The following is a 27,594-nucleotide window of genomic DNA, read 5'->3' on the forward strand; positions in this document are numbered from 1 at the left end:
ATGTTTATGGAGAATAGGAGTATTTGAATTATATAAAGAAATATGCTGATTTTTGTATATGCAGAATTAGTTTTTTTTTGAGAAGTAATAAGTCATGTGCAGTGTACATTACATCTTTTAATGTGGCTGACTTTCTATTTTGTAGAAGTTTCAATATTATTGAAATTGTATAAAATACAGAAGTAGTTATTAGTTTCAGATAAGAAAGAAGGATGTGAAGATCAGATCAGACATGTGCTCGTATGACACTTCTACCATCAAAATGTATATACATTGACTTCAGTATTTGAAGAGGAGATTGCGCACAAGCTTATATGCTTAGGCCTCACCAGTTGCTGTCAGTTCCTACAGCTTAGTGCCTAGGTCATTACTAAACCATTTGCCTTTTCTATTAACCTCTATTTTGTCATCTGGTCAAATTCTCAAGTCATAGAAATGGCTATGGTCATCCCAATCCACAATAGCGATAACATAAAGATTATTTGAAACTATAATCCTATCTCTTTACTGCCTTTTACTAACCAAAGTCAGGGAAAATGTGTTCATTGCTAAGTTATCAGCTTTACAAAACAAATCATTTCCTTATTCCATTTCAACCTGGCTTTCAAACATTACATATGAACAGCCCTATTAAACATCGCAGTGAAATCATTGTGTAATGATGAACATAGGAAGTTCCATTTTGTCAGTTTGACGGCGGCGATCAGTTGCACAGAAGTAGAAGAAGACGAAGTGGACAACAGAAGAAGAAAGAAGACGCCAGAGAGAGTGGAAGACGTCGCGGTCAAGTAACAAAGAAAGAAGCCAGCAGACAGACTGGAGCATACGGCGGAGGCAGAGAGCCCTTGCCAGTGCTGAGAGCTACTCTGTCCCCTGTAGACCCGGGATCAAGAAGGGAAGATGCATTCGACAAAACAGAGCCAAGAGGAGGAGGAAATACTGGAGGAAGGCCCTTAAACCTGCAGAAGCAGGTAAGGCCCTTGTGGCGCTACCTCTCCTGGGCCCCCGCCCACACCTCTGTCTCTCTTCTTTTCTTTCATCGGGCACAAGGCCCATGGGTATAATTTGGGCACTAGGCCTGTGGCACCTCAACAGGCACATGGCCCGGCACCACTAGGGTTTGTTTAGGTACTTGAGGCCCTTAGGTGTGCATCAGGGCAGAAGGCCCTTTAGTTTAATTGGCGCACAAGGCCCTATAGGTAGTGATTTTGGCCACAAGGCCCCTAGGTAGTGAGTGAACGCAAGGCCCATTTACTTTAGCTGGGCACAAGGCCCATTAGTTATACTGGGCACAAGGCCCATAGTAGTTGTTGGGCAGTAGTCCCAATATTTTAGTTTAGCTTGGCATCAAGCCCTTGTTGTTAAGAGGGCATTAGGCCCTGTGTAGTTGAGAGGACGTTTCTTAGGTCCTGATTCTTAGAAGGACATTAGGCCCTGGTTAGTGTCGGTGGGTGCTAGGCCCTGTTCAGTTAGCAGGGCGCTATGCCCTTGATGTAGGGGTACATTTGGTCCCTTGTGAGTGTAGCCATTGGGCTATGAGAGTGGCATATGAGACCACTCTATCCGGTCCGTAAGGGCACAAAAAGTCCTGGGCCCCAAAGTGACAGGCTGCAGGCACCACAGCCAGCGACGCAGGCGGAAATCGGTGATCATTTGTGAGGTGATCACGGCAGGTGAGATACCTAACTAATTGCTGTTGTTGTTTTCTGTGCTATCTGTCTGTTTCCTTCAGTATATCCCTCTGCAGGACCCAGAGGTTGGCCCCTCTGCAAAGTTATGCAAAAATGTAGAGCAGCTGTGGTAGATCCGAAGTGGCCTATTGTGGACAAGGTAAGACATCTGTGTGTGTCTGTTCCGTTCCCCCACAGGCATTACACCTGCACTCTGGAGGAATTACAGTTTTGGGCATTACATTTTTGGGCATTACTGTTTTTCATATTGATTAATAGCCTTCCTATAGTCTGTAAACCAGCTTCTGACATACGTTTCCGGATGATGCTATCTATTATGGGCAAAGCTTAAACGTCTCAGACTTTAAACATGTGCAGCAGACTGATTTCTTTCTGCTAGAACATTGGATACCTCAAAACAAACAGTTTTTGCATATTGATAAAACAGTATTCATGGCATTTCAGACAAAGCCTAAACTTGCATTACACGTATATACTGATTAGCAGGGCCATCTTAACAACATTATGGGCCCCCGGGCAAAGCAGTGCACTGGGGCCCCTAGATATAGATATATAGACATCTATATATCTATATCTAGGGTACAGATATAGATATAGATATATAGAGATAGAGATAGATAGATGTACTTGTTCAGTGACCCTTGAAGGTTTTTTTGCAGGTTTTTTATTTTGCAGGATTACTTATTCTCATTAAGAGCTGTGCCTATGGGGCCCCCTTGCCCGTGGGGCCCCCGGGCAGCTGCCCATCGTGCCCAATGGAAAAGATGGCCCTGCTGATTAGAGCAACACTTATCTGACATCAGTATCCAATCCTTTCATTTGGTTTTCATAGTTATGGCTCAGAACAACCAATTTGACACAACTAACCCAATTTTTATGGCTTCTTTGTATGACTTGACTAATGGAGCGATAAAGAAATATATTCAAGTGCAAATTAGTATAGAAAGGCTTTATGTACATTCTATGACTAAAGAGCCAATTTGTTGTCTGTTCTTTGGACATCTTCTCTAATATATGTGCTAAATAAAAATACTTAAAACACTGCTGCGCCTACTTGCCTGCAAAGTGCATTTCAAGGTCTTCATAGATGGAGCAATTGTGAAGACCCCTCCCAATGTCCAGAAACTCTCCTTTCAAGATACAACCATCCCCTCATCCATCTGAATATACAGTGGACACACCTTGGAGTAATGAATCTGAACACAGAACTAGTGATCGCAGAGCATATAAAGCTAGTACCTAGTCCCCATTCATTACTATGCATCAGAGAGTCAGATATAATGTGCTACAATTAAAATCCAACCATTTCAATCCCTTGTGTGACATTACACAATTTTTCAAACAGTAATAATTTAGCTCAAACTTTATAATGACCCAGCATAATTTAATGTGAACATAGGAAAGTGAGGAAATAGTGAACACCCAGAAATGTAGTGAAACCATCAATGCCTGGTGCTTTATCTGCTTAAATATGTTCCAGATACACAAACATAAACTTGCTAAATATAAACTAATATTGTAGAAGGGCAATTTGTGAGTGTGGGATGTGTTCAACTGCTTACACCAGTCACTGGCAGAGTGTTCATTTTTATAACCTTTAGCAACCCTAAAATGTATTTTAACGAGTGTGTCAAAAAGGGCAGTTTGCCACAGTCCGCGAAGGGAGAGACTAATAGTTCCTCTGGGAATCTGTAGGCTGCAGGGTATGATTAACTAGTTAGTGCGTTAGTGCTGGGAAGGAAGCTTAAAATAGCTGGACCTGTCTTGTGGGTGGGGTGACCAACGCCAGCCAGTGGCCAGTGACTAGTGAGGGGACTGTGTGTCTAGCTATCAGCAGAGTCCCATGGAACTGTAAATTTGTGTTAATTGCTAGAACTACAATAGTTGCTGTTTCTACCAGCCCGACACTCCTGAATAAACAGCAAAGTGGTTCAGTTAACCTGTGTCAGCACCGTATGTTTGGCGTACTTTCACACAGGTATTATATAGAATTAATCCTTGCAATGTATTTCTTCTAGTCTACATGTGTCTCTGTTTATACACTGGTTTAGTCTCTGGATAAAGCTTCTGCACATGGAGAAACAACACAACCCAGAACACGTAAACAAAACATTTACCTAATCTAATTTACTTATTGAGAATCAGTGCTGTAACCCATAGCATCCAATCATTAACGAGCTTTACTCTCACTGGTGCATGATAAAGCAGAACCAGTCAGGAGTACACAAGAAAATTACACACAACTCTGTATTTAAACACATTTTGTTCTGGGCTTATGTGTATGTTATAAACAATTATCCTTGAACCAAAGAAGCATTTCTCTCTAATGACAATTCTTTATTAGTGAAAAGTGAAATAATTAGATGTAGCAATTTTTTTTTTACTTTCGTCTACAAGTAAAAAGGAGCTTCTATTCTTAAAGTACAATGTGATTCTATTTCTTGTATCCATTTAGTATTCGATATCTTGCACAAATTTGCATACGCGTTCTGTAAGTTATTCATGACACAAACCATATGTTTGTTCTTTTTGAAAGAACAAAAAAATTAAGTTAAAGAACATGTTTAATTATACCCAGTTAAAGTACCATAAAACCTCTGTAGATTTATTTATTACTTTATACCCTGTGATCACTATTTACAGTCAGTAGTATCTACTATACAGTAAAGTTGCTTACAGTAAAAACAGACAGTGCAACTAAATTATATGCCATAGATAAAAAGGAGGTAAAAAGTTTCAACTGAAGTCATAGAGCGTTTGGAAAAACAGAGGAGCCGAGTATCTTATTTTGCTATCCATTAGATGTATACTATACACAGTCCGAGATATTATATGATTGTTATGATTGCTGCATAGGATCACCAAGTTGCAGACATAAAATAAAATCTTCCCAACCTCATCTTTCACAGCCACAGGACACTTTCATATGCCCTTGGTACAGACATTGAACAGAAGCAGATTGTCAATTATGTTTCATATAGTAGACAAATGCTATTTATCCATCATTTAAATGATGCATTCACTCAACATGGATTCCTATGCTAAACGGACGCTCTATGTATTATTATTATTATTACTACCATTTATTTATATAGCGCCACTAATTCCACAGAGCTGTAGAGAGAACTCACTCACATCAGTTCCTGCCCCATTGGAGCTTACAGTCTAAATTCCCTAACACACACACACATAGACAGACACACACACAGACTAGGGTCAATTTGGTAGCAGCCAATTAACCTACCAGTATGTTTTTGGAGTCTGGGAGGAAAATGGAGCACCCGGAGGAAACATGTAGAGAGGCTTTGTTAGAAAATTGATTTTGAGATTAGACTGTAAGCTCCGCTGGTGCAGAGACAAATGTGAATGATTACATATTCTCTATACAGCACTGCATAATTGACTCTACATAAATAAAATTATAATAATACAAAGACAGTAAAAAGAGTTGCAGTCTTGATCTGCCATAGGTCTTCTAAAAATCCTCTGTACATATATGCAGTGTTATAATTTATTCCACCAGCTTGTTATATAAAGGGCTCAATTTCAATCTGACTATTCAGGTGTAGAAAAAAAGATACTTTTTCGTTTTTCTCCCCTTTACAAATTCACCCCCATAATGTTGATTTTTTTTCCCCCTCCAATGATCCCTATGATTGGTTTAGTTTGCAATTTGCATTTAATGAATGGGTAAATAGTTCGAATTACCTTAATTTACTAAGTGGTGCAAAGTGATAATCCTAACATGCTCATCCATGCTAGTGGAAAAATGACAACTAGCTTTGTATATAAGTTTTCACAAATAATCATGATTTTGTATTTGCAGTTGCCAAAAGAATGAAGAAAATGTATAAATTAACCCACACTGAGCAAAAAGAGAGCGAGGTGACGTTAATTTGGCACATATTGGAGGTGTATGAAACCTCCTTACTCTCCCTTTATTAACCCGTATTAGATGAGAGACTAAACTTTATTTAGATTTATTTCAATTTTACAAGGACAGGACATCCTGAACCACAGGGCTCCCATCATTTTGAAATGAAATACCAACGTCAAATTTACTCAGTTCATAAAATCTGTTCCATACTTTATTCTGGGTGCCCGAAAAAGTAAACCAGTTACAGGAACCTATTGTCAATTGTCCTGTTAATTTGGGTGCATTACAATTCTGATATATGGGAAGCTAAACATCATAATATAGAGATGTAGTAACCTATTTATCAAGCCCTTAGCCGCACTTTTCCTAGTAGAAAGGCAAATTTAAGCATCGGGACTATTTATTACAGTCCCCTGGCCAGTGAAGACATTTACAAATACAGTATATGTTAGCTTATCATATATTTGCAAATGTATGTAACTAATTCTACTGTGTCTTATTTACAAGTAGGAGGCAGTTTGATAAGTCTTTTGTACTGGCTAAGGGCTAACAGCAGTATTCTGGTGGGTTATGTTTCTTTTTTTGCTATGGATTACTTAAAATCAACTTGCACCATTTTAGTAAATAAGCACTTTTATTTATAACCTTCAATGACACATATATTTATCCTACAAGATGCAGAAGCTTAGCTGCCAGGAAGAGAGTGCTTGAGCCTCACTTCCCTTTATCGTACATGAGATACTTATCGCATGGCATGGTTGCCCACATTTAAACATATTTTGCAGAGACATAGCTGCTACGTCACTGTATCTACATAGGTTACTGTCTCAACAAACGTTGGAGCACTTCAATCCACTATGTCATGTTTAATATAATATTACACTTTTTTGCATTTTACATAAATGTTAATGCCTAAAGCCTAGGAGTAGTGATGAGCAACCTGATATACTTCAAGGATGTGCAGCCCTTTAAACTTTAAAAACCCTTAATTTTAAGACTTAAGAAACAGCCCCCAAAACAACTTCAGCATGCCCACATCACTCATACCAAAATGCCACTCAGACCATCCACTACTTCTAGCTATGAACTTTCACTGGGAAGTGAACAGCTTCTATCTTGTTCTAGATCTGATATATTGACGCTAATAGCTGCTTTTAGATTAGCCCAAAAAAGTCCATGTTTGTTTTTCTCTTTAGGCCATTCCAAATATGTTCTTTGTGTCATGAGAGCTTTTAGTTTGTAGTACCTGGAAGGAATAAGGTACTGAGGGATTGGTTCAAGCAGAATAAGGATAAGGTTGTCTGTGTTCTCAGAATACAGTTTGTGATGAGCAAAATATAGTTCATAATGACACCACTCACTCTGAACGAAATGAGGGGATAAAATAAAGATGGACTTGTAGCTCTTCTCAATGCAATTTATAATGTTCTCAACAATGCTCTTTCCCGGTTCAAAATTTCTCTCGTGCTGGCAAATCCGTAGAGAATCATTCATGTCCTCAACATTCGGCAAAAAAATGTTCTTAACCCAAGATGCATCATGTTCACTATAAGAGACAAAGGCATGAAAGGCGAATTCTCTCTCAAGCTCCTGATAACCTCTCTTGGATCTCCTAGTCCGGTGCTTTGTCCGTGTCCACTGTCCAATCATTTTTATAAACCATGGTACATCGAAATACTTACATAAGACAAAAATAATAGTAAGGCCAAGGATTGTTGGCACTATAATAACCGGTACCAATATAAAAATGTTACAATATATTTCTGGCATGTAGAAATCCTTTAACTTGACGCCGTTCAAATTGTCAGGGCGTTCACAAACATAGGCATCTGGCCATCCAATCATTTTACCCGGTGAACTAATTTCAGCACTAATGAGTTTTCTTATTTCACAAAAACAGTGGAATGGGTTATGACCAATGTTCATCAGTTTCACACTTAAGCACTTCTCAATAGATTCAGTAGATGGGTATGGAATTTGGTTGTATTCAACGTTGAGTATCATAAGATGAGGGAACAATGTACAGTCTGGCAAATCAGAGATCCTATTATCTGCAAGATTAAGATATTCTAAGTTCTCCAACTTGGTTATTTGCAATGGAACATGTGAGATTTCATTACTTAGCAAATTCAGTGTTATGATATTATTTGGCAAACACTGAAAAACAGAGTTGGACAAAGAACAAGATGCCAGATTCAACTCTCTTATGCTCTGTGGCCAGTGGCAGTCTTCATTATTGTAATAAAGGGGATTCCTGCTAACATCTAGATATTCTAATGATTCCATTTTCTCTGTCATAGAGCTCACTTTAGATAACATTTGGAGCTTATTTCCTGACAACTTTAAGGTTTTCAGCTTAGTCAGCGTCAAACAATTCGGAAAAATATCATCTGTGATTGCATTATTGGAAAAATCAATGTATTGGAAGGTGCTTTGATTTAACGGACAAGGCATAAAAAGTACATTGCAAGAACTTATTGTCAGATTCTCTATGTTCATTTCAGAAAACAGTCTGTACAAGTTCATTTGATCAAACAAAAAAACTTCTGTACTAATATTATGCAAAAAAAGCTCTTTCATTGAAGTGTTAGAATAGTTAAATGGAATTTTAAAAATAAGCTGTTGGATTCCGAAATCATATAGATGTAAACTCTCAACAGATGAGTGCCATATAGCCTGAAGAATGAAGACCAGTATATTCCATGGTAGGGAAAGTTTCTTCATAGTTAACCGGTTGACTCGGGAGTTACTGGCTATGTCTAAAATGTATTTCTTATAGATTTCTTTTCCTGCCTCCCATTTACCAAAATTTGACAGTTCCAAAAACTTTGATGTGTTGACAGCATCAAAAAGTACATCGAAAAGGCATGTTTGGTTAGATAGCAAAGAAAGGTGAAGGTGATTTGTATTCAGCATTAGCAGGCTAGCATTTTGGTAATCTAGGAGATGATTCAATTCAATGAACACATGTTGTAGTTGTAAGTGAGTAATAGCCTCAAAATCAGATTTTAAAATCTGAGCTGCGCCAAGTCCTAAATATTTCAGCTGCAGCAGATTCCCGAGGCCTCTGCAAAAAGACAATGTTTTAAAATGATTCGATGAAATGTCCAAATGATGAAGCTGATCTGGAAAAGGGCTGGAGATATTCTCAAGCATGTTGTTGGATAAATCCAAATATTCCATGTGTATGTTAGAATCAAATACACTCGCGTTTAACTCAGTGATTAAGTTATGAGACATATTTAGAACTTTTAGTTCCAACAAATACCCAAAGTCTGTTGCTTCAAGACTTTGGATATTATTGTGTGATAGATCTAGCACAGTTGTCCGTAAGGAGAGATTCTTTGGTACACTAGTCAGTGACTTGTAGGAGTAGTTAGTGACAATGTCACTATTCTCAAGCAGTGGATATTTATAACACTGTGCACACATGAGGAACGTGGTAAAGGTGAGGAAGGGTACGGCTGACTTAGGCATATTTCCACAATGCTCCTTTGTATTCAGGTTATCTGGAGATTCTATTCAGATGCATGCATTTTACACAACAGCTTCCATCTCTTAAACTGCAAAGTAGATAGATAGAATTAGTTGTTGGGATGACTTCACAGAGTAGTGGTCCAATTAACAGTAACAACAACACAGATGTGATTCATTGTAAGAGAGAAGTATCACTTTTCATTCAAAATCCATGTATGTGCAATATGTGTTATCATACATAGTAAACATTATTCTGTGATTTGTACTTACAGATAAAATGTCCCATATGCTCCCTCTACCTGGGAGAGAGCATTACATTTGCTGATATTAATTAAATGCAGAAATGCTTAAGGGTAGACTGAGGTGGGGTTTGGACTGGATCTAGGGAGTGGTCTAATTTGTCCAAATTTTTCAACCAGAAATGTTGGGAAGTTCACCCAAGTGATGCAATTACTGCACAGTGTCTTTTTATAGCCTCTGTGGCTGTTTAATGAACAGCACTAAACCAGAAAAGCAGACTTTATCAGCAGGCTTGCTCAATAAAATAATGAGAAGCATAAGGGAGAATTCCAAGCTACACTCCCTGTGAAATATACAGAATTCCGGAGAAAGATTACACACCCATCTGCACACTGGTCTCCCTAACGCTTATTGCCCTGGTCAGGGTGAGCTAGCGAGGCAGCAGAAGGGAGGCAAAATCTCTGCATCATGCAGAGACCAAGCCTATGTCTATAAATAAGTTGTGTTGTTGCAAAATCATGTAAAACTTACTTGTGTCGGGATAAGAGACCAAAAATTGTTAATCCTCCACCATACACCAAAATGGTTTTCCTTGTCGAAAAAATTATATATATAGAAATGGGAGAATGTCTAAAGGGTCTTCGTCTCATAGCCCACAATTAACTCCAGGATTAAAATATAATCCTAAACCAGTCAATTGTCAACACTTTTGCAAAAGTCAGAGTAATAATTTTGTTCTTTCTTCTATACACATAAATACCTACTCAATATAATCACTTTCCTCAGATTCATAGTATGGACTGTAGCATGTCAATAATCCAGCTGCCAATTATTATATACAGTATGTATAAAACAGAGTTGAGTTTGGTTTGTGAATGCCATGCAATGCAAGTATACAATAGAACCAGCAAATCCAAATACTGAACAAGAACATAAAATTCACAGAATGCAGCAAATGTGACATAAAGCTAATAGCTCACGTATGGGATATAAGTGGTGTTAACGTTACTTTTGGTGATGGACAAACAGACATACGTTGTTAGTTTGAACCGTTGCTTGTCACAATCCCAAAATGACAGACATGTTTAATGAGCAGCTGTTTGAGAAATTTTTTATCAGGTTATTAATGTCTGAATTAGCAATTTAGTATACGGATCATCAGGTTTTATGACAGATTATTTACATGAAGCTTAAAGTAAAGAGTTATGTAATTGCCTGTATATTTAAATACTAAGCTCAATGCTATCTGAACATTCCATAATAAAATAAACTATGCAATGGCACGTCTCCAAAAGAAGCATTTAAAAACTGAACAGCGATAACACTTACACAGGTCTGTGACTGCCATGGTTTCACAATGCAGACAGGTGACTGTTCTCTTTTAAGAAGCAAAGAGCTGTGATTTCTGACAAAACCCAACCGACTGCTGGCAGAACAGGAAGCACAAGTCCTTTTGTACACTTTACAGGATAGGAGGTTCCAGCTTTCACTTTCAGATCACTAGTTCTCCTTTTATTGAAGTGATCATTCCAGCAGCCACGGTAATAGCTGCTGTCCCCAATGTAGTGGAGAGGGCATATGTCACATGTTCTTCCCTTGTCACATATGACGATGGTGGTGGTGGGGTAACCATTACTTCACACATGTCCACTAATTTCATAAAATGCCCCTGCCCCAGCGTCCTCTTGTATACAAGAAACCCTTGAGTCGCTGGGCACCTCAGCAGCAAGGGCGGACTGGCAAGTTGCAGCCCGGTGGGCGCACAAGTGGCCGCATCACATGACACATGTGCGCCACTGGTAATATTAAGCTTATGCGCGATGGCACCGCTTGCAACCACGGGGGGTGGGGTGGCCGGCCCAAACAGCAGTTAGACTGAGCGGCCCAGGGGGGGGCAGATGCCCCCCTGCCCCCGGGCCCAGCCCGCCCCTGCTCAGCAGACCTGGAGGGGTGGTATATATTCAGAGTTAGATTAGTCACCATTTGACTGGTAGTAGTAGCATGTTAAATGTCTCACTCCTAGCATATAACCACTTATTAATTGATGTGGGCAGTATTTATATTTAGACTAACAGGCACACACCCTAAACTGGCTAAGCTCCTTTAGTATGATATCATGATCTGAGTTACAAAAAGATGAGGTAGCAGCATGTAGAGGTGTGGATCACTACAATAATCAGAATATCAAGACAATGAAAGAACTACGCTGAGTCCCTTTACAATAAGAATGAAGATGGTCTCTCTCTTGAAAAAGAAGATGATGGGAGTAATGGTTCCAACAACGATAATAACAACAGTCAATAATAAGAAAAAGATAATGATGTGGGTAGTAGTCTGGACGACAATAAGGAACACAACTATGTATAGAAGATGAGGGAAGAGTAGTTCCGGTAGTATTAGGCACTTCAAGGTCACACTTCTAGCTCGGGTGTCTGCTGTACTGATAGACAACCCTGTGAACGGTGCTGTGCAGTATGCAGCTGGTGGATACTTACGAGTTCTGGAAACCTGGTGGGCTCTTGGAATATGGATCAAAGGCCTGGATGGATCCCATATGGTTCTTTAGCAGTAGTGGTAAATACAAGCACCTAAAACAACTGGAACAAATCAGAACACTGCAAACAACTGGAACAGTTCCAGACTACCAACAAATCTTCTGGACTGGACAGGACTCCCTCTGTACCTCTAGCAGTTTGCTCTCCACCTCTGGCTGCTTACTCTTTGGCAATGACAAACTCCCCTCTGGGAATGGTAGTGCCCTCTGTGATTCTGGCAACGCTTTCTAGTAACCTAGCAGCAATCCATTAGATTAGCAGCTCTTACAACAAGACTGGCAGCTCTCCCAGTAAGACTGGCAGCTCCCTCTCCCTCCTCATTGTATTCAGTCTCCCTATAATTCTGTGACTTTGCCTCTGTGTGCTCTTTTAATAGCTGTGGACCTGAGTCATTAAGACATGCATACCAGGCGCATTGTGCGTTCAAGTGAAACTGCACGTAACTCCGCTACGTACTCCCAAAGTCAACAAGACATGGTTCGTCACATATGCTGCTTAATGACATTGGGAGTAACAGCTTTTACGTTATGTGCACACTGGTGTGTGGTGCACATCCTCCTGTAAAAGTACAATATTCGTCCACCGGGTACTTTCCGGTTCTATGTGCGGCAGCAAACGCTATGCATTTGAATGGGCATAGGAAGGAACATTGCCGTGCAGCTCTCAGGCGTTCTTTCATGTATTACTGACTACCCTTGATTGTTATTTGCCAAAACATACAGGGATGTTGGATGAAATATTCTACAGTGATGGTTGTGTAGTGGAGGTTGTAATTTACATTATATGTGAACCCCATTTTTTTAATGCTACTTTGTTCACCTATAGACAGCGGTGGTCTCTGTGTATCAGAACATGCTGGCACTTGTGAACCCCAGAGTGTTAGCATTCCCATTGCCCTGGCAGCCATGAATAGGTGATGTTGTTAGTACAATTTACTTGGGATGCCCTCTGGTATTGTAAACTGTGACCACGGGAATGGAAAACTGTTTCATATGTCAACGTCTTTCTGCTGGAAAAAAAAATTGCCAAAACTTCACTATAGCATCAGACATCTCAAACAGGCTGACACGTGGCATGAAGATACGCTCCCTGGGCCGGCAACGATGGACTAGTTGCTAGTTTTGGAGGGATTGACGGCTGTTGCCCTCCTGCACTGTGCCTCAGTCAGTTCTAAGAAACACTATATTTCAGAGAGAAGGATGAAGGGATTCAAGAAATACATTAACGCATGGCTTTGAAACTTTCATGCCTGTTTGCACATTAAAGATTTATAATATACTTACACCTGCAAGTGGGTTACAAAGACTCTTAAAGGGACTTTAAAAGAAAAGAATAATATTTTTTTAATAAACAAAACAGAAAACAAAATTATACATTGGGCATACTTTTAGAAAATAATGCAAGTTAAATCAGCAATAAGTAAAATAAAATTACAATAAAGTATTAAACAGGCACATCACTAGGCCAAGTAAGAAAAGCAAAATAACAAAGTGGGACAATAACAAAATATTATTGTAGTATTAAACAGGCACATCACAAGGCCATAACATGTAACAAACAAACAAAGGCCCAAAAATGTGACAAAAACTAAAACACCTTGTCAACTGATTATAGCTCTCAGAGAATTGTACACAGCAGAATGCAAATAGCAGATCCATACAAAATTGCAGCATACAGAGCATGCTCCAATCGGTCTTCATATGGCGGTGTTTAATGAGCGGAGTGTATGCAGGTGAGTAGGGAGCATACGTCATGATTACATGTCGAGCCAGTGTACTGTTGTGTATGTTGGCGATTGGCCGCGAGGCGTTAAACTAGACTCCTGACAGATGCATACTGTACGCCATAAAACATTCTGCTACCTACATACACCCAACCCTGACTTAGACGTTACTGCACGGGAACGCCCTCATTGTACATTGACTATGGCACCACGCCCTGTTACCTCTCTGTTCACACCCCAAAATCGTAGACCGCAGTAAGTATCCATTGCGCGTGTATACGCAGTGGACTTGCGTTTGTTGACAATCAGGTGTACCGGTTGTGAGCATGCACAGACGGGATTTGCGTTCGATACGCACAAAAAACAGTAATGTGTGCCTGTACATGCTGTGCATACAGCCAGCTCCAATTCATGAGACAATGATGTGCCTTTTGTCCCACCATGCAGGCCGGAATTTGGGAGATACCCATGTCTGAGTGTAACTTTATACTTATGATAACCTAATATTATTTAACACTCATTGTATTTCATTCTTGTGCACTTCTTGTGCATTGTACGTTTTTGTTTATGATATAGTGGGAACTGTTACTTATATTTCTGTAAATGTAATAAGATGCCTTTTCGTACTGAATCAACATGCATTAGGTTTAGTGCCAATATAAAGTGACATATCCAGAAAGTATAAAGGAAACCTGTTCTACAGGTTATGTTCTCTTTAGCTGTTTACTTTGCGTGCAATGTACAAAGAAAAACATTATTTTACTTCTGGGAACATGAAGGGGATCTTTTGGTCACATGAACTTGTTGAATTGATAGTGATGAAACCAACACTTGTTTAATACCCAGATACAATGAGTTGAATATACTTTTAATAAAGTGTGTATTAAGGGCAATATCATCCTCAACTACTAAAACCGCTTTGTGAGATATTTTCCTTTAGCAGCCCCCTTTCCGATTAACTATATATGCTTCACAGTACTCAGTTGCCCCCAGGACTTAAGCTCGAATAGTAGCAGTTGTTGATCTCCATTGTCCAGTGGAGTGGATAGAACACGGTGTCATGAGGAAAGATGTCGGCACCTGCTGGTATTGGCCCTGCTACACTAGGAGGAGCGGAGTCTAACAAGCTGCCGGTCTTCACCAGGAACCCCCGCAAGGAAGTTTGGATTTCGCGGCAAACGACGTGCAGGTCGCGGCCCCCCCAGGAAGCTACCTGCGGTGGTAATCGTGGTCATACTAGCAGAGGTCTGGAACCGTGTGGGCAGATAAAGTACAAAATCAGAAGGCAGAGAGTAGTCAACAAGCCAAAGGTCACATCCGGAGAGTATATGCAGAACCAAGGGAGAATCCAATCAGAGTCAGGGAAGCTGGGTCGGTACACAGGAGAACTATCAGGATATATGTATAAATATATATACACGAAACGCTGGAGGCTAGAAAGAAAACTAGTTGCTCTGGCACCCTAGTGGTGTCAGAGCAGGATATTTATAAGGGAGAGTCTGCTCTCATTGGTGGACAGTGGGTCGGCGGTCAGACGCGCTGACCGCCGACAGGAAGTGGGGAAGCGCGTCCCATTGCTAGGGCAATGGGCGCACATGCGCAGTGGCCCACCGGAAGTAGCATCCCCGTTGCCTAGGAAGACGACCGTCCCCGGCTAGCGAGGAGGCGCGGGGACGGCGTCTGATACACGGTAGGAGGTAGTGAGCAGCCTAGATGGTAACAGCAGAGTAAACTGAGAATCAGACTGGCAAGGATTAATGCAGAGTACTAGACAAGTCGAGGTCAGGAGCAAGAGAAGACAGAAGTTCCGGTATACAAGCCAGGGGTCAGGGCAGGTAGAGATATATATGCAGATCCATTAAACAAGCCAAGGTCAGGATAAGAAGAAGACAGAGTTTCCTTTAAACAATCTGGATTAAACATGGAAACAGAACAGATCAGGATACAAGGCACACTTGGTATGGTAACAAGAACAAGATTTTTGTACTCACCGTAAAATTTCTTTCTCTAAACACAGTTGGGGGACACTGAAGACCATGGGGTATAGAAAGCGCTATGGAGTACAGGCACTAAAAAGACTTGTCTGTCCTGCTCCCACCCCTATATGGCCGCACTCCACTGGAAATCTTCAGTTAATTTACTAACCAAGGCGGAAGAGGGCAAAACTCAAGCAACAGAACATACAACGAACTGTCAGAACCACAAAAAGGGTGGGTGTGCAGTGTTCCCCAACTGTGTTTAGAGAAAGAGATTTTATAGTGAGTACAAAAATCTTGTTTTCTCTACCACAGCCAGTTGGGGGACACTGCAGACCATGGGGACGTTCCAAAGCTACCCCTATGGGTGGGAATGCTCCAAGCGAGCCGCACGTAACACTTTACGGCCAAAACTCGCATTCTTAGAAGCAAACACATGTAATCTATAACATTTTGTGAACGTGTGGACGGAAGACCATGTGGCAGCCCAGCACACCTGCTCAACTGAAGCCCCATTCCGCGCTGCTCAAGAAGCACTGACCAACCTATTGGAATGTGCTGTAAGGCCTCCCGGAACCTGCTGTCCCGCAGAAACATAAGCTTGGCGAATAGTATCTGTTATGCACCAAGAAATTGTCTGTTTGGTGGCTGGCCAGCCACGCTTCCAGACATTACACATTACCAGAAGACTGTAAGTCTTCCTAACAGAGGCCAATCTATCCACGTAGATCCGCAAGGCACAGACCACATCCAACAACCACAAATTCCGTTTGTTTGACTTACTTCTACCCGAAAGGGCAGAGGTGACAATGTGCTCATTGACATGAAACCTCAAAACCACTTTTGAAAGAAAGGAAGGGACTGTCCTGGTTGAAGATAAGAAAAGAGGTTGACAAGACAAAGCCGCTAATTCCTAGAACCTCCTGGCAAAAGAAATAGCTAGTAAGAATACTATTTTCCACATAAGAAACTTTAGAGGAACTGACTCCAGTGGCTCAAACGGCAGTTCCTGTAATGCGCAAAGTACCAAGTTTAAGTCCCATGGTTCTACCGGAGACACAAAGGGGGTTTGCATGTGCAACACCCCTTGAAAGTAAACAGACAAGGCTGAAACCTGCACCTTAAGCGATGCCAACTGCAAGCCTTTGTCCAAACCTTCCTGAAGAAAAGCCAGCAAACGTGGCACTCTAAAGGAAAAAGTAGGACACTTTCTCAACTCACACCAGCCGATGTACGACCTCCAGATCCTGTGGTAATTGGCGGAAGAGGAGGACTTCCAAGTACTCATCATCATGTGAACAACCCTGTCAGTAAAACTCTTATGTTTCAAAATCAAGGTCTCAATTTCCAGGCCGTCAAAGCCAACTGTGCTAGGTCGTGGTGGTAGAATAGACCTTGGCTTAACAGATCCTCCCTTAATGGAAGACGCCAGGTGGGTTCTACCGCCAACCTGAGAAGAGCCATGTACAAGGACCTCTGAGGCCAATCAGGAGCCAGAAGAATGACTGTGATCCTTTCTCTTCTTCCCTTTTGAAGAACCTTTGGCAAATAGACCTACTTACCCAACAGACTTATGATAAATGCAGCTGTTTACTTATATAATCAATTTTTATTGGTTTTTTTTTAAATTAAGAAACAGGTATAGAATTGTTATTTATTTGAAATGAAAAATATTATTTTGATCAGTGGCAGTAAATACCAAATACGTCCATACTGATTCTATGAATATGAAAAATGCCAAAGTGGGTAAATACTCTTTATAGCCACTGTAAGCTATTTTCTTCAAAAGGTGGCTAATAAGGTGCTGCATTTTCCCTGAAAGGGCCACTAAACAAGTTGTATTATATAAAAGAGCTCTCAATACCATTCTGAAATATTTATGCAATAGATTCAGAAGCTTATTATAATGGAAGATGCGCAAGATATAGTTGTGACCATGGGAGGACATTTTCTGCACACAGTACACTTCCTGCCATTAATCTTGTTATATGACACTGCAGCCAGCAACTTTTAGCCAGATTCTGAAGAAATAACTGATAACAGCTGGATCTTATATATAAATATGATATGTGTGTAGTTAATATTATTAGTAGATCTTTTATATAAGCCAAACTTTTGCATTTTAGGTTTAGCAGAACATAAGTTCAGCTACTTCCTAAACCACCTTCTGGGAAACGTACCTACAAAGTGTTGTGTATAGTGTCGGACCTATGGTGTGTGCAGGGGGGTGTGGTGACTCCAGGGGCCCGCCAATGTTGCACCAGCCCCTACCTCCGAGGTCCACACTCTCTCCTCTGGACCCTGCTTCATGTTATGGAATAGGCAGAGATGGCCACTTACCGGTATTAGCGCAAATAAATGGAGGCGCGGAGTCTAACATACCCCTGGTATTCTTTAGGGACCCCCGAAAAGGAGTTTAGCTGCAGAGGGTACGCAGGTCGCGGTTCTCCAAGACAGTCACCGGTGTAGCGACAGTAGTAGACAGGCGTAGTCAAACAGTCCAGGTCAGAGCCAGTCAAGCAGAACGGGACACGGGGAGGATCCATAGATTAGTCAGGTCAAGCCAATAATCTAATCAACCGAGCAATAAGGCACCAAATCGTAAAAGAGGAGAGTAGTATAGAACTAGCCGAGTCAGAACCGAAGGATGCAGGAATCAGAAGTAACAGGGGACACTGGAGCAGGTAGTGAACCAATACTCTGGCACCCTAATGGTGCCAGAGGATCCTATTTAAATAATAAGGTGCACCCTGATTGGGTGAACGAGAGACAGGTGAGCGGGGAAAGTGTTCCGTTGCCTAGCAATTGGACACGAGTCTGCTGGGCATGCGCACACACAGCGTGCATGTAGAAACAAAGGAGCGACCCGTTGCTATGCAACAGGACGCAGCTGTCGGCAGGACACAATCGTCCGTCTCCTGCACCTAGTGCGGAGACAGCGTCTGACACTTGACTTCAGGAAGTATAACATACATCTCATGGAGTGAAATGACATGCACACTCAATAGACTCTAACTAATAAAATGCAGCTTGGAAGTAAATATCCCACCCATTCCTGACACACTGGAATACACACTCACACTCTGCACCAAACCCCCCTACAGCATTGTTGTCTCTAATTTTTCCTAATGAAATACATTGTAATGTTCAGTTTTTAATGTTACAAAGCATTTTAAACATTATTTTCATTATGGGTTTCTTTTACAAACACTGACCTTTATCTAACTTCAGATTAAAAGGTTTTTAGCGTGATAACAGGACAAGTGAACAGCGCAGTCAATATATAAAAGTTCATACACTGTAAACTTCTGGATCCACAACACATTCTAAGCTACATGGAAGGAATGTTACATAATCGATAAGTAACAATAGTCACATTTCCGACCCTGAAAATGCTGAAGTCAAAAATACAGACTCGATAATACAGAATGCTAAAATGCAGACGCGAAATATATAGACACCCAAAATGCAGACGTTATATTAGCAGTGACAGTAATAAATGCCAACAGATATTATCCCTACACATGTAAATCATGGACACAATACATAGCGACACGATAAATATTGAAATGTTAATAAGAAAGACATACATAAAGTCACAACACATATAATTCCTACAACACCAAAAAAATCGTCATCTAGTGTCTACAAAAAAAAAATACCTACATCTGTTTAAAAGATACATACCAAAATTACTGACATATGTTATTCCTACACTTGAAAGAAATAGACACATGAATTGCCTACAAATGATAATACTGACAAACATGTAAAGATGACATTATTAAAATGTCGAAATATAAACTTCCGACACCGTTAAAACATCTACACTGATAATGTACACTTCATTCTTTTCAGAACAAGCATGTAATGATGTAGGCAATCGCCACATCTTTAATGTTCACTAATTTACTTTCACTGATCACACCCCAATTTATAATCTGTACCTCCCAGTTTAAAGGTCTTTATTGAATATATATCTTTCCAATAGTCATGGTTTAACAGTATGCAGATGTGTCACATCACCCAATACAAACATCATGGCCATTTTTTTCATACAACCCCCTTATTTTTTTTTAATGATATCAACTAACTTACATGTAATTAATATTAAACCCACATAAAAATTTGAACATACAGCAATATTTTTTTAAACTTGTCATATAACTTAAATGTATAAATGTTTTCTAGAACACTCCAGAACTGTAATTTTAACAAAGAACAGAATTGTTCAAATTAATGACCAGGTAGTTGTAGTCTGAGCCCAGTTATGACATCACTTAAATATGAATATATTAATGCTATCCATTTGGATTGGAGGACTGAGAAGAGATGAGGGACTTAAAGAAGGATTGTTTGGCAAGGGAGAGGTCGGAGCAGAATGAGGTGAGGATAAACTTAAAGTGAAGGAAGTCGGCCAGGGAGCGGGATTTTCTCCAGATGCGTTCAGCAGTGTGAGAGCACTTTTGGAGGAAGCGGGTGAGTTTGGAGTGCCAGGGTTGGGGAATGAGGCGGCGCTGGCGGATAGAGGAGGCCAGGGGCTACCATGACCAGGGCAGTAGTGAGGGAGATGTTGTAGAGAAAAGACGCCTGGTCAGGGCAGTCCAGGGAGGGGAGAGGTGAGAGGAGAGTTTCAAGAGAGGAGGAGAAAGTAGTGGGGTCAATAGCATCAAGGTTGCGCCTAGTGAAGGTAGATTTAGGCGAGGTGGGAGCCTGGGAAGAGGACAGAGTGAAGGAGAGAAGATGGTGGTCAGAGAGAGAGAAGGGAGAGTTGGAGAAGTCAGAGAGATCACAGAGATGAGAGAAGACGAGGTCTAGGGAGTGACCAAGACAGTGGGTGGGGGAAGAGGTCCACTGAGTGAGGCCTAGGAAAGGTGGAAAGGGTGAGAAGTTTGATTGTGGCAGGGTCAGAGCGGTTGTCAACAGGGATATTAAAGTCGCCAAGTATGATGGATGGAAGGTCAGAGGAAAGGTAGTGAGGGAGCCAGGCAGCGAAGTTGTCAAGGAAAAGGGAGGTGAGGCCAGGGGGACGGTAGATGTCAGAGACGCAGAGGTGGACAGGGGAGAAGAGACGGATGGAGTGAACTTCAAAGGAGGAAAAGGAGAGGGAAGGTAAAGTAGGAATGACACGAAAAGTGCAGTTAGGCGACAGGAGGAGGCCCACTCCGCCTCCCGGACATCCATCAGGTCTGGTGGAGTGGGTGAGGGAGATTGCGTCAGGAGAGGCAGTGTCAGAAGAAGAAAGCCAGGTTTCAGTGATGGCGAGGAGGTTAAGAGAGTTGGAGATAAAGAGGTCATGAATGGAGGGGAGTTTGTTACAGATGGACCTGGAGTTCCAAAGGGCACATGAGAAGGGGAGGGAGGGAAGTGGGAGATATGGATAAGATTGTCGGGGTTGATGGAGCGAGGGGGAGGGTGAGAGAAGGGACAGCGGGGGTTGGGGCCATGATGGTGGCGAGGGGAGAGGATGGGTATAGGAGCCGATCGGGGCGACATTGTGGGGACAGGGGAACAGGGAGCAACAAAGGACAGAAGGAGAGGGCAGGGTGTAGAGTCCGAAGCAGGGAGCCTTGTAGGCACCGAGAAGAGGATGCAGGTGAGCAGGTTTCAATGAAATGAGGATAAAACAGTAGATGGGGAACAATGATAAATAACCAAATTACAGTTGAAACAATAAGGTACAGCAACAGAAGTGATGGGTGGGGCAGAGCAAATCAGAGAGTCAGAAAACAAACGTAATTGCAGAGCAGGGTGTAGGTATCAATGAAATGAGGATAACACAGTAGATGAGGAACAATGTTAAGTAACCAAGTTACAGTTAAACAAAAGGTTCAGCAATAGTAGTAGTGAGCGGGGCATAGCAAATCGTATGGTGAGAAAACAAACTGTAATTGTAGAGCTAAAACAGGCAGGTAGAGCTGGAGATAATACAGTAGCAGTCAGCATAGTTAACACTCATGAAAGCAGAATGGTCACCAGTATGTCCGGAGCATGAGTGACCACGGGAGCAGGATGAGTGTCCACAGGAGCAGGAGGATGAGAGCCCACAGGAGCAGGAGGATGAGAGTCCACAGGAGCAAGAGGATGAGAGTCCACAGGAGCAAGAGGATGAGAGTCCACAGGAGCAGGAGGATGAGAGTGCACAGGAGCAGGAGGATGAGAGTGCACAGGAGCAGGAGGATGAGAGTGCACAGGAGCAGGAGGATGAGAGTGCACAGGAGCAAGAGGATGAGAGTGCACAGGAGCAAGAGGGTGAGAGTGCACAGGAGCAAGAGGATGAGAGTCCACAGGAGCAAGAGGATGAGAGTCCACAGGAGCAAGAGGATGAGAGTCCACAGGAGCAGGAGGATGAGAGTCCACAGGAGCAAGAGGATGAGAGTCCACAGGAGCAGGGGGATGAGAGTCCACAGGAGCAGCGGAGGCCAGCAGTGGGTGAATGGACGGGTCAGGGGTGCACCGAGCAGAAAGGAGAGCCCCAAATCAGGGAGGAGCACGTGGAAGACAGTCAGAGACAGGCAGGCCACGGGGTCTGGACCAGGAGGTTGGAACAGGAGAGCAGGCCAGGTGGTATCAGGAGGCTGAGGTAGTAGGTGATAGCAGCGGGGGAGCATCAAGCAGGAAACTGCGGGCACCAGGGATGCATCAGGAGCCAGGGGCTCCTGGCTCCTGATGCATTATATGAGTTTTACATTATATGATATATGTGATATATGATATATGTTATATATGATATTATTTATAAGGTTGGTTGTTAATATGGTCATATTTGTTTTAGGATAATTTCTGGTATTTTATCAATAAATCATATATATTTTTAACCCTGGGCACCCATGTTTTGTACACTAACCAACACGTAGAAGTACTAACAAAAGTCAATGAGCGCCTAACAATTCCATTTTTTTTGTCTTTTGCTATAAGGGAGGGAAATCCTTGGTTAGTGCAGCTCTTGCATTCATCAAGATAAGAGCATGATTCCGCATAATAATTCAAATGCATTTCATGACAAATAATTTTTTGGGGTGTGCTTATTTAGACATATTCTTTACCGCACCACATGTATGTAATTGTTTAAAACAATACTCTCAATTGTGTTGTGAAAATTATAAACTTTTTTTGTTCTTTCATTTTCTACAGCCTCTAAAGTAAAAGCAAGGGTCAGTAGCAGAAGCATTAGGATGAAGTCCACTGTAACCTCAACAGGTAATTGTATTTTATATATTATTGAAGAGTAAGCAGTTAATTAAATACCCTCAAAACTAAATTAATTTATAATTTCTGATACGCCCATAATCAGTGTTCATTGAGGAGTCTGTACATGACCAAGAAGGAAATCATATTTCATTTGACTTTGAGTTCATACTGTGTGTGTACGTATGGAGGTGAGGTTGCTCTATGAATGTCAGTCATTTTGTCCTGGGAGATGCTCATTATTTTAGGAACTACTTTTCCTAGAAAACATATTCCGAGCTCGCAGTTAACCATTTGTGAGTCCTTTGCCTTCAAATATAATAAGATAAGAATATAAGGCACAAAACGGTTAGTTACAGTGTTAGACAATATCCTAGTAAAGTTCCCCATGCCTAGCTTTTCCATCTGTTTAAGGCAAGTCTCAGCTGGGATAATATTTAAACAGTAACCTAAAGGAACCTTCCCAAATAACAACTCTCTTATGTCCGTTAATATAACCTCTTTTATGATATCCTTCAGCCTTTTTAGTTAATTGTACTCTGATAATATTGATGGGTCTTCCATTAACACTTGTTCCCAATACTCAAGTTTCTTTGCATGTGAACAATTCAGACACAGCAGAGACCTGTCTATCAAGTATTGGTGAAGTTTCAAACTAGGGGACCTTGTAATATTATATCTAGCTTCTATTGGACTCCCACCTGTAATTCGAGAACATCAGAGATGTTTAGTGGAACCCTAGCATTCAGTTTGGTTTAAGACCTTACCCACCAATGCATGATAATCAACTAATGGATGTCCGCCCAAGTTAAAATTATAAATATGATTCCAGGGGAAGAACCTGTAGCTGCAAATATAATTATAGAATTCACAGGGTTTCAGTTCTTGGTTGCATTGGACCTCACCAAGACTGCTTCTTATCCTTATAGTTGGTGTCTTTATAGTAATTAGCTTGTGTATCAGATGTGTTTCTGCTGTGTAGAGGTGTGGTAAACATTTGACAAAGTTGACCCCAGAGAATGACAATGTGATGGTATTAAGAGGGACTGGTATCACAGAAAATGAAATGTTATATTATAATCCTGCAAATGGAAACTTGAAATAGTGAGAGTGTTGGATATACTCTCAAAGGGTGGAATGTTGAAGTTTTATAATTGGATGAAGGTGGTAATCAATACTTTCTGTGCACTAATATTGGTTGCAATGCGATTAATAATTATTATACCAAATAACAACATGCAAATAAGTTTAATTTATTTATTTTAGTTAATATAAAGTGGTAAAGAGGCTAAATAATGTTTCCAACATCTGAATTACATTGAGTTTGGTATCATTTTGCATGCACTTTGTGAACGCTAGTTATAAACAATATCAGTTTTTCATACACCAATTAGCCAGGTCACAGGGACCATAAAAAACAGTTTATACAGGTCTAGAGGAGAGATCCTGAGGAAAGGACACCTGGCAATCTCAAGGAACAATGACCAGAAGAATCCACCAATGCCACGTCAAGTTCCTGGGAGGTCAAGACCCTTCAACCTATGAGTGAAGACCTTAATACTGTAACTGTGTATCTCTGTGATGTCACTGCCTTTTGCAACTGTACTGTGTATAAATTGTTCACCTCTGGCTTTGGAATCCAGAGTGTTCTGAAAGAAGCTTGTGTTAGTTCTAACACGCGCATGCGTATGCATACCAAACTTTGCCTTGTAATATATTTTGCAAATAAAACCTTTGTGCTTTGGAACCTAGCAGGTGAAAAGAGCCAAGTCACCCACCTACAGAAAAAACCCTGCACTGCTGCGTACAATGTGCAGCGCCCGCTCGCTGCAGCATGACATATGACCCATGGCAAAATTAGGTTTTTCTTTAGGAGCATAACTTATTTGCAAACAAGCTCTACAAATTCCAGGTGGCATGTGAATTTTAAAAAAGCATCTACATGGCACAGTTTTTATGAGTTTCTTAATGTGAATTAACTAGTGATGGGAAATCTAGTTCATTTTGAAGATTAGTTCATTCTAATCTAGTTCACACAAAAGATTAGTTCAAAAGATTAGTTAATTTGGCTCATTTGACTCAGTAGTTCATTTCACTCATTAGACTCAGTAGTTCATTTAGTTCAGTTAGATCACTGGCTCTGGAACACTGCTGAGAGAAGTGATTGGAGACATAGATCTAGTCTATTACACATACTATAGGCATATCTACTACTCCTCATTTGATGAGTTATAGTCCTGCTAAAATGATCAGATAAGTTTAATATGTCAGATCATTTTTAATATTTTAAAAAGGGCAATCACTTATACAAAAACTAGTAGTGATATGTTGAGCTCTGCAAAGTTAATTACATTTTCATTATTATTTTTTATTTCCATAATATGCAAATGAAAAAGACCCAAATTCAGAGTATTATAAAGTGTCACTTTTTTGCTTTTAAAATTGAGATCAGTGCAATCAGGATATAGGGGAGATGTAACAAACCTTAGGGGGGAATTTTTACAGTTGTAAAAAGACCCAAAATAGGCATCCCGTCACTGGGGGCATAGCCAAAATGGCGCAATTCACGAAGCTCTGCCCCCTACCCCGCTCCAGGAACTCCCAGACGTAACCAACATAATGTTGGCAATTATGACTAATCAGCTTCTGTCATTTATCTAGCAGAGTCTATAAAATGGCAGAAAATGATTAGTTGCTATGGGCAACGTTTCCACTTTATCTCTCTTGAAGGTTTAATACATCTCCCCTGTATATATGGTGCAGTAAACAGAACTACAGTATATAACATGCAGCACTCAGCAGTGCAGTGTATCTTGAGCTGACAGGGAAGGGAATGTATCCTCTGACTCATGAGCTAAATTATCTAAATGATTCAAAAGATTCAGAGTGAAAAGATTCAGAGAGTGAAATGAGTCCAAGACTCATGAGTCAGAGAGTCAAATGAACTAGATGGACTATTGAACTCCTGAGAGAATGACTCAGGACTCATAAAATTCAGTGATCAGCTCCAGAGTCTCACACAATGCCTGAGCACAGCAGTGCCACCTTTGGCAGATTAGAGGTACTGACTCATGAGTTTTAAATGAGAGAGCTGAATAGAAACAAAAGAGCCAGTGTGAATGAGACAGTGAGTAAGGCTTCTCGGCTTTATCTCTAACTCCTCCCACTTGTTTTAGTTCCTGGTGAACTAATCTTTGCCAGAGCTGTGAACTAAATGAATTAGTTCACTTTGAAAATTAGTTCATTTGAACTAATCATTCGTGAACTACCCATCACTAGAATTAACCCCAAGTGATCAGATGGAATGACTCGTGGAAATCAGGAGAGGGAGGGAGAGAGAGAGATCAGCAAGCTGATGTTTATTTTGCATAGTGCTACAATAATTGTCTTTTTTCCAACCTCCTGGTACAGGTGATATATTGCTTGTCTAGTAAAATGGTGTTGAGATGGAATTTGGTAACGGGGACACAGGACCTCAATTAACTGTCTTATTCCTGCTGCATTAATAGTGGATATTGGACGCAGATCTAATACTAGTATAGTCGCCATGGGGCCTGTGATCCGCTGTGCGACTGGGTGGCATCAGGCATATTTGCTTCCTCTTGCAAAGGATTGTTTGACAGTTAATTGTTGTCAACTACTAGTAGTCTTCTTCTTAGTCTGCTTCTGGGTTGAAGATCCCCAGCAGCAGTGGGCCTAGCACTCAAGGATTCTTCTGAGGAGTCCTGGATAGGGGAGGAGTCATCTCGCCTTAGCAACTTGGATGCAGGACTAACTCCGATCACTTGTAAGGATATTGATGATGAAGGTGTTGGGGGTGTAGATTGCAGGTGCTGGAATCTAGCTGAGAGAAGGGAGGTAGCTGATGCTGGACTGCTTATTGTTATTTTTTTAGCATGAGTTTCCCAAGAGCTTTCCATGAACTCACTTCAAATAGTGTAACATGGATGAGGATCCTAGATGGTTAAGGTCCCTACCTCTACTGACTGTGGCTTTACAATGCTACAAATGGTTAGACAACTGTTGTCAGGATTTGGGTAAAAATAATTTCACACATAAGAGATTAATATTTTGGTCTTATGCCCAGGCATGGCAATGGCCTTCTTCTTATCACTGGCACAAACTGCTTCCACTGGTGCATGACTTGCCACAGTAGAGTTCATTAACAGCACTGTTTGCTTAGGTGCCTTAAGTCCATTGTTAGCTTGTTTTGTGGGGGGCGTAACAAACCAAACACTACATACTATAAAAGTTGCACTCCTTGTCGCTGGAGCACTTGCTTTGTTAAACTGTACATGTCCTTTTTAATATCTTACATAAAGGTGGGTGGGAGGGCCCAAGGACAATTCCATCTTGCACCACTTTTCTTTTCTGCCACTGCTGTGTGGCAATGTTTCTTAGATGTGCTATGAACTGCCGTGTGCTTGTGTCGTTGCTCTGTCGCTTAGCATCCAGCCAGCTCGCTGCAGTCTTTGTCCGAAAGTGGATGAAAATAATATTGTGACCTGTGAGATGGTCAAAACTGACTGCAAATGACTGGAAATTAGTGTTTTTGAGGTTAATAATAATGTAGGAACAAAAAAAAAAGCGCAAAATTATGTGATTTTAGTTTTTTCTAAAAAGTACAGATCCAAAAACAAAACACAAACTTAATCCAGATCCAAACCCAAAACACAGGGGTAGGTGAACATCTCTACTTGTAACAGTCCTTTATGTTATTTGAACTTTACACATATCAGTCAGTGCCATCTACTGGACATGGGACCTCCAATATTCCGAACTCCACACAGACAGAGAAGTCTGGTGTCAAATAAACGTTTCACGATCAAATATTAAAAATCATTGTGGTAATGTCGATTGACACTAA

The 27,594-nt window shown here is 41.0% G+C and overlaps 1 protein-coding gene across 1 annotated transcript; it reads right to left on the minus strand.

The window, feature by feature from the left end:
* Positions 1-4,003: 4,003 nt before the first annotated feature.
* Positions 4,004-10,715, minus strand: LOC142137883 (toll-like receptor 6). The gene is made up of 2 exons (XM_075194785.1): positions 10,615-10,715; positions 4,004-9,131 (listed from the first exon to the last, which is right to left on the minus strand). The coding sequence occupies exon 2, from the start codon at positions 9,043-9,045 to the stop codon at positions 6,649-6,651; it is 2,397 nt and encodes a 798-aa protein (XP_075050886.1). The 5' UTR covers positions 9,046-9,131; positions 10,615-10,715; the 3' UTR covers positions 4,004-6,648.
* Positions 10,716-27,594: the final 16,879 nt, after the last annotated feature.

The sequence above is a fragment of the Mixophyes fleayi genome, chromosome 1 (assembly GCF_038048845.1).
Source record: "Mixophyes fleayi isolate aMixFle1 chromosome 1, aMixFle1.hap1, whole genome shotgun sequence".
NCBI lineage: Eukaryota > Metazoa > Chordata > Amphibia > Anura > Limnodynastidae > Mixophyes > Mixophyes fleayi.

Excerpts from the sequence above, each read along its gene's own strand:
- LOC142137883 (XM_075194785.1), bottom strand. The coding sequence starts at position 9,045 with ATGCCTAAGTCAGCCGTACCCTTCCTCACCTTTACCACGTTCCTCATG.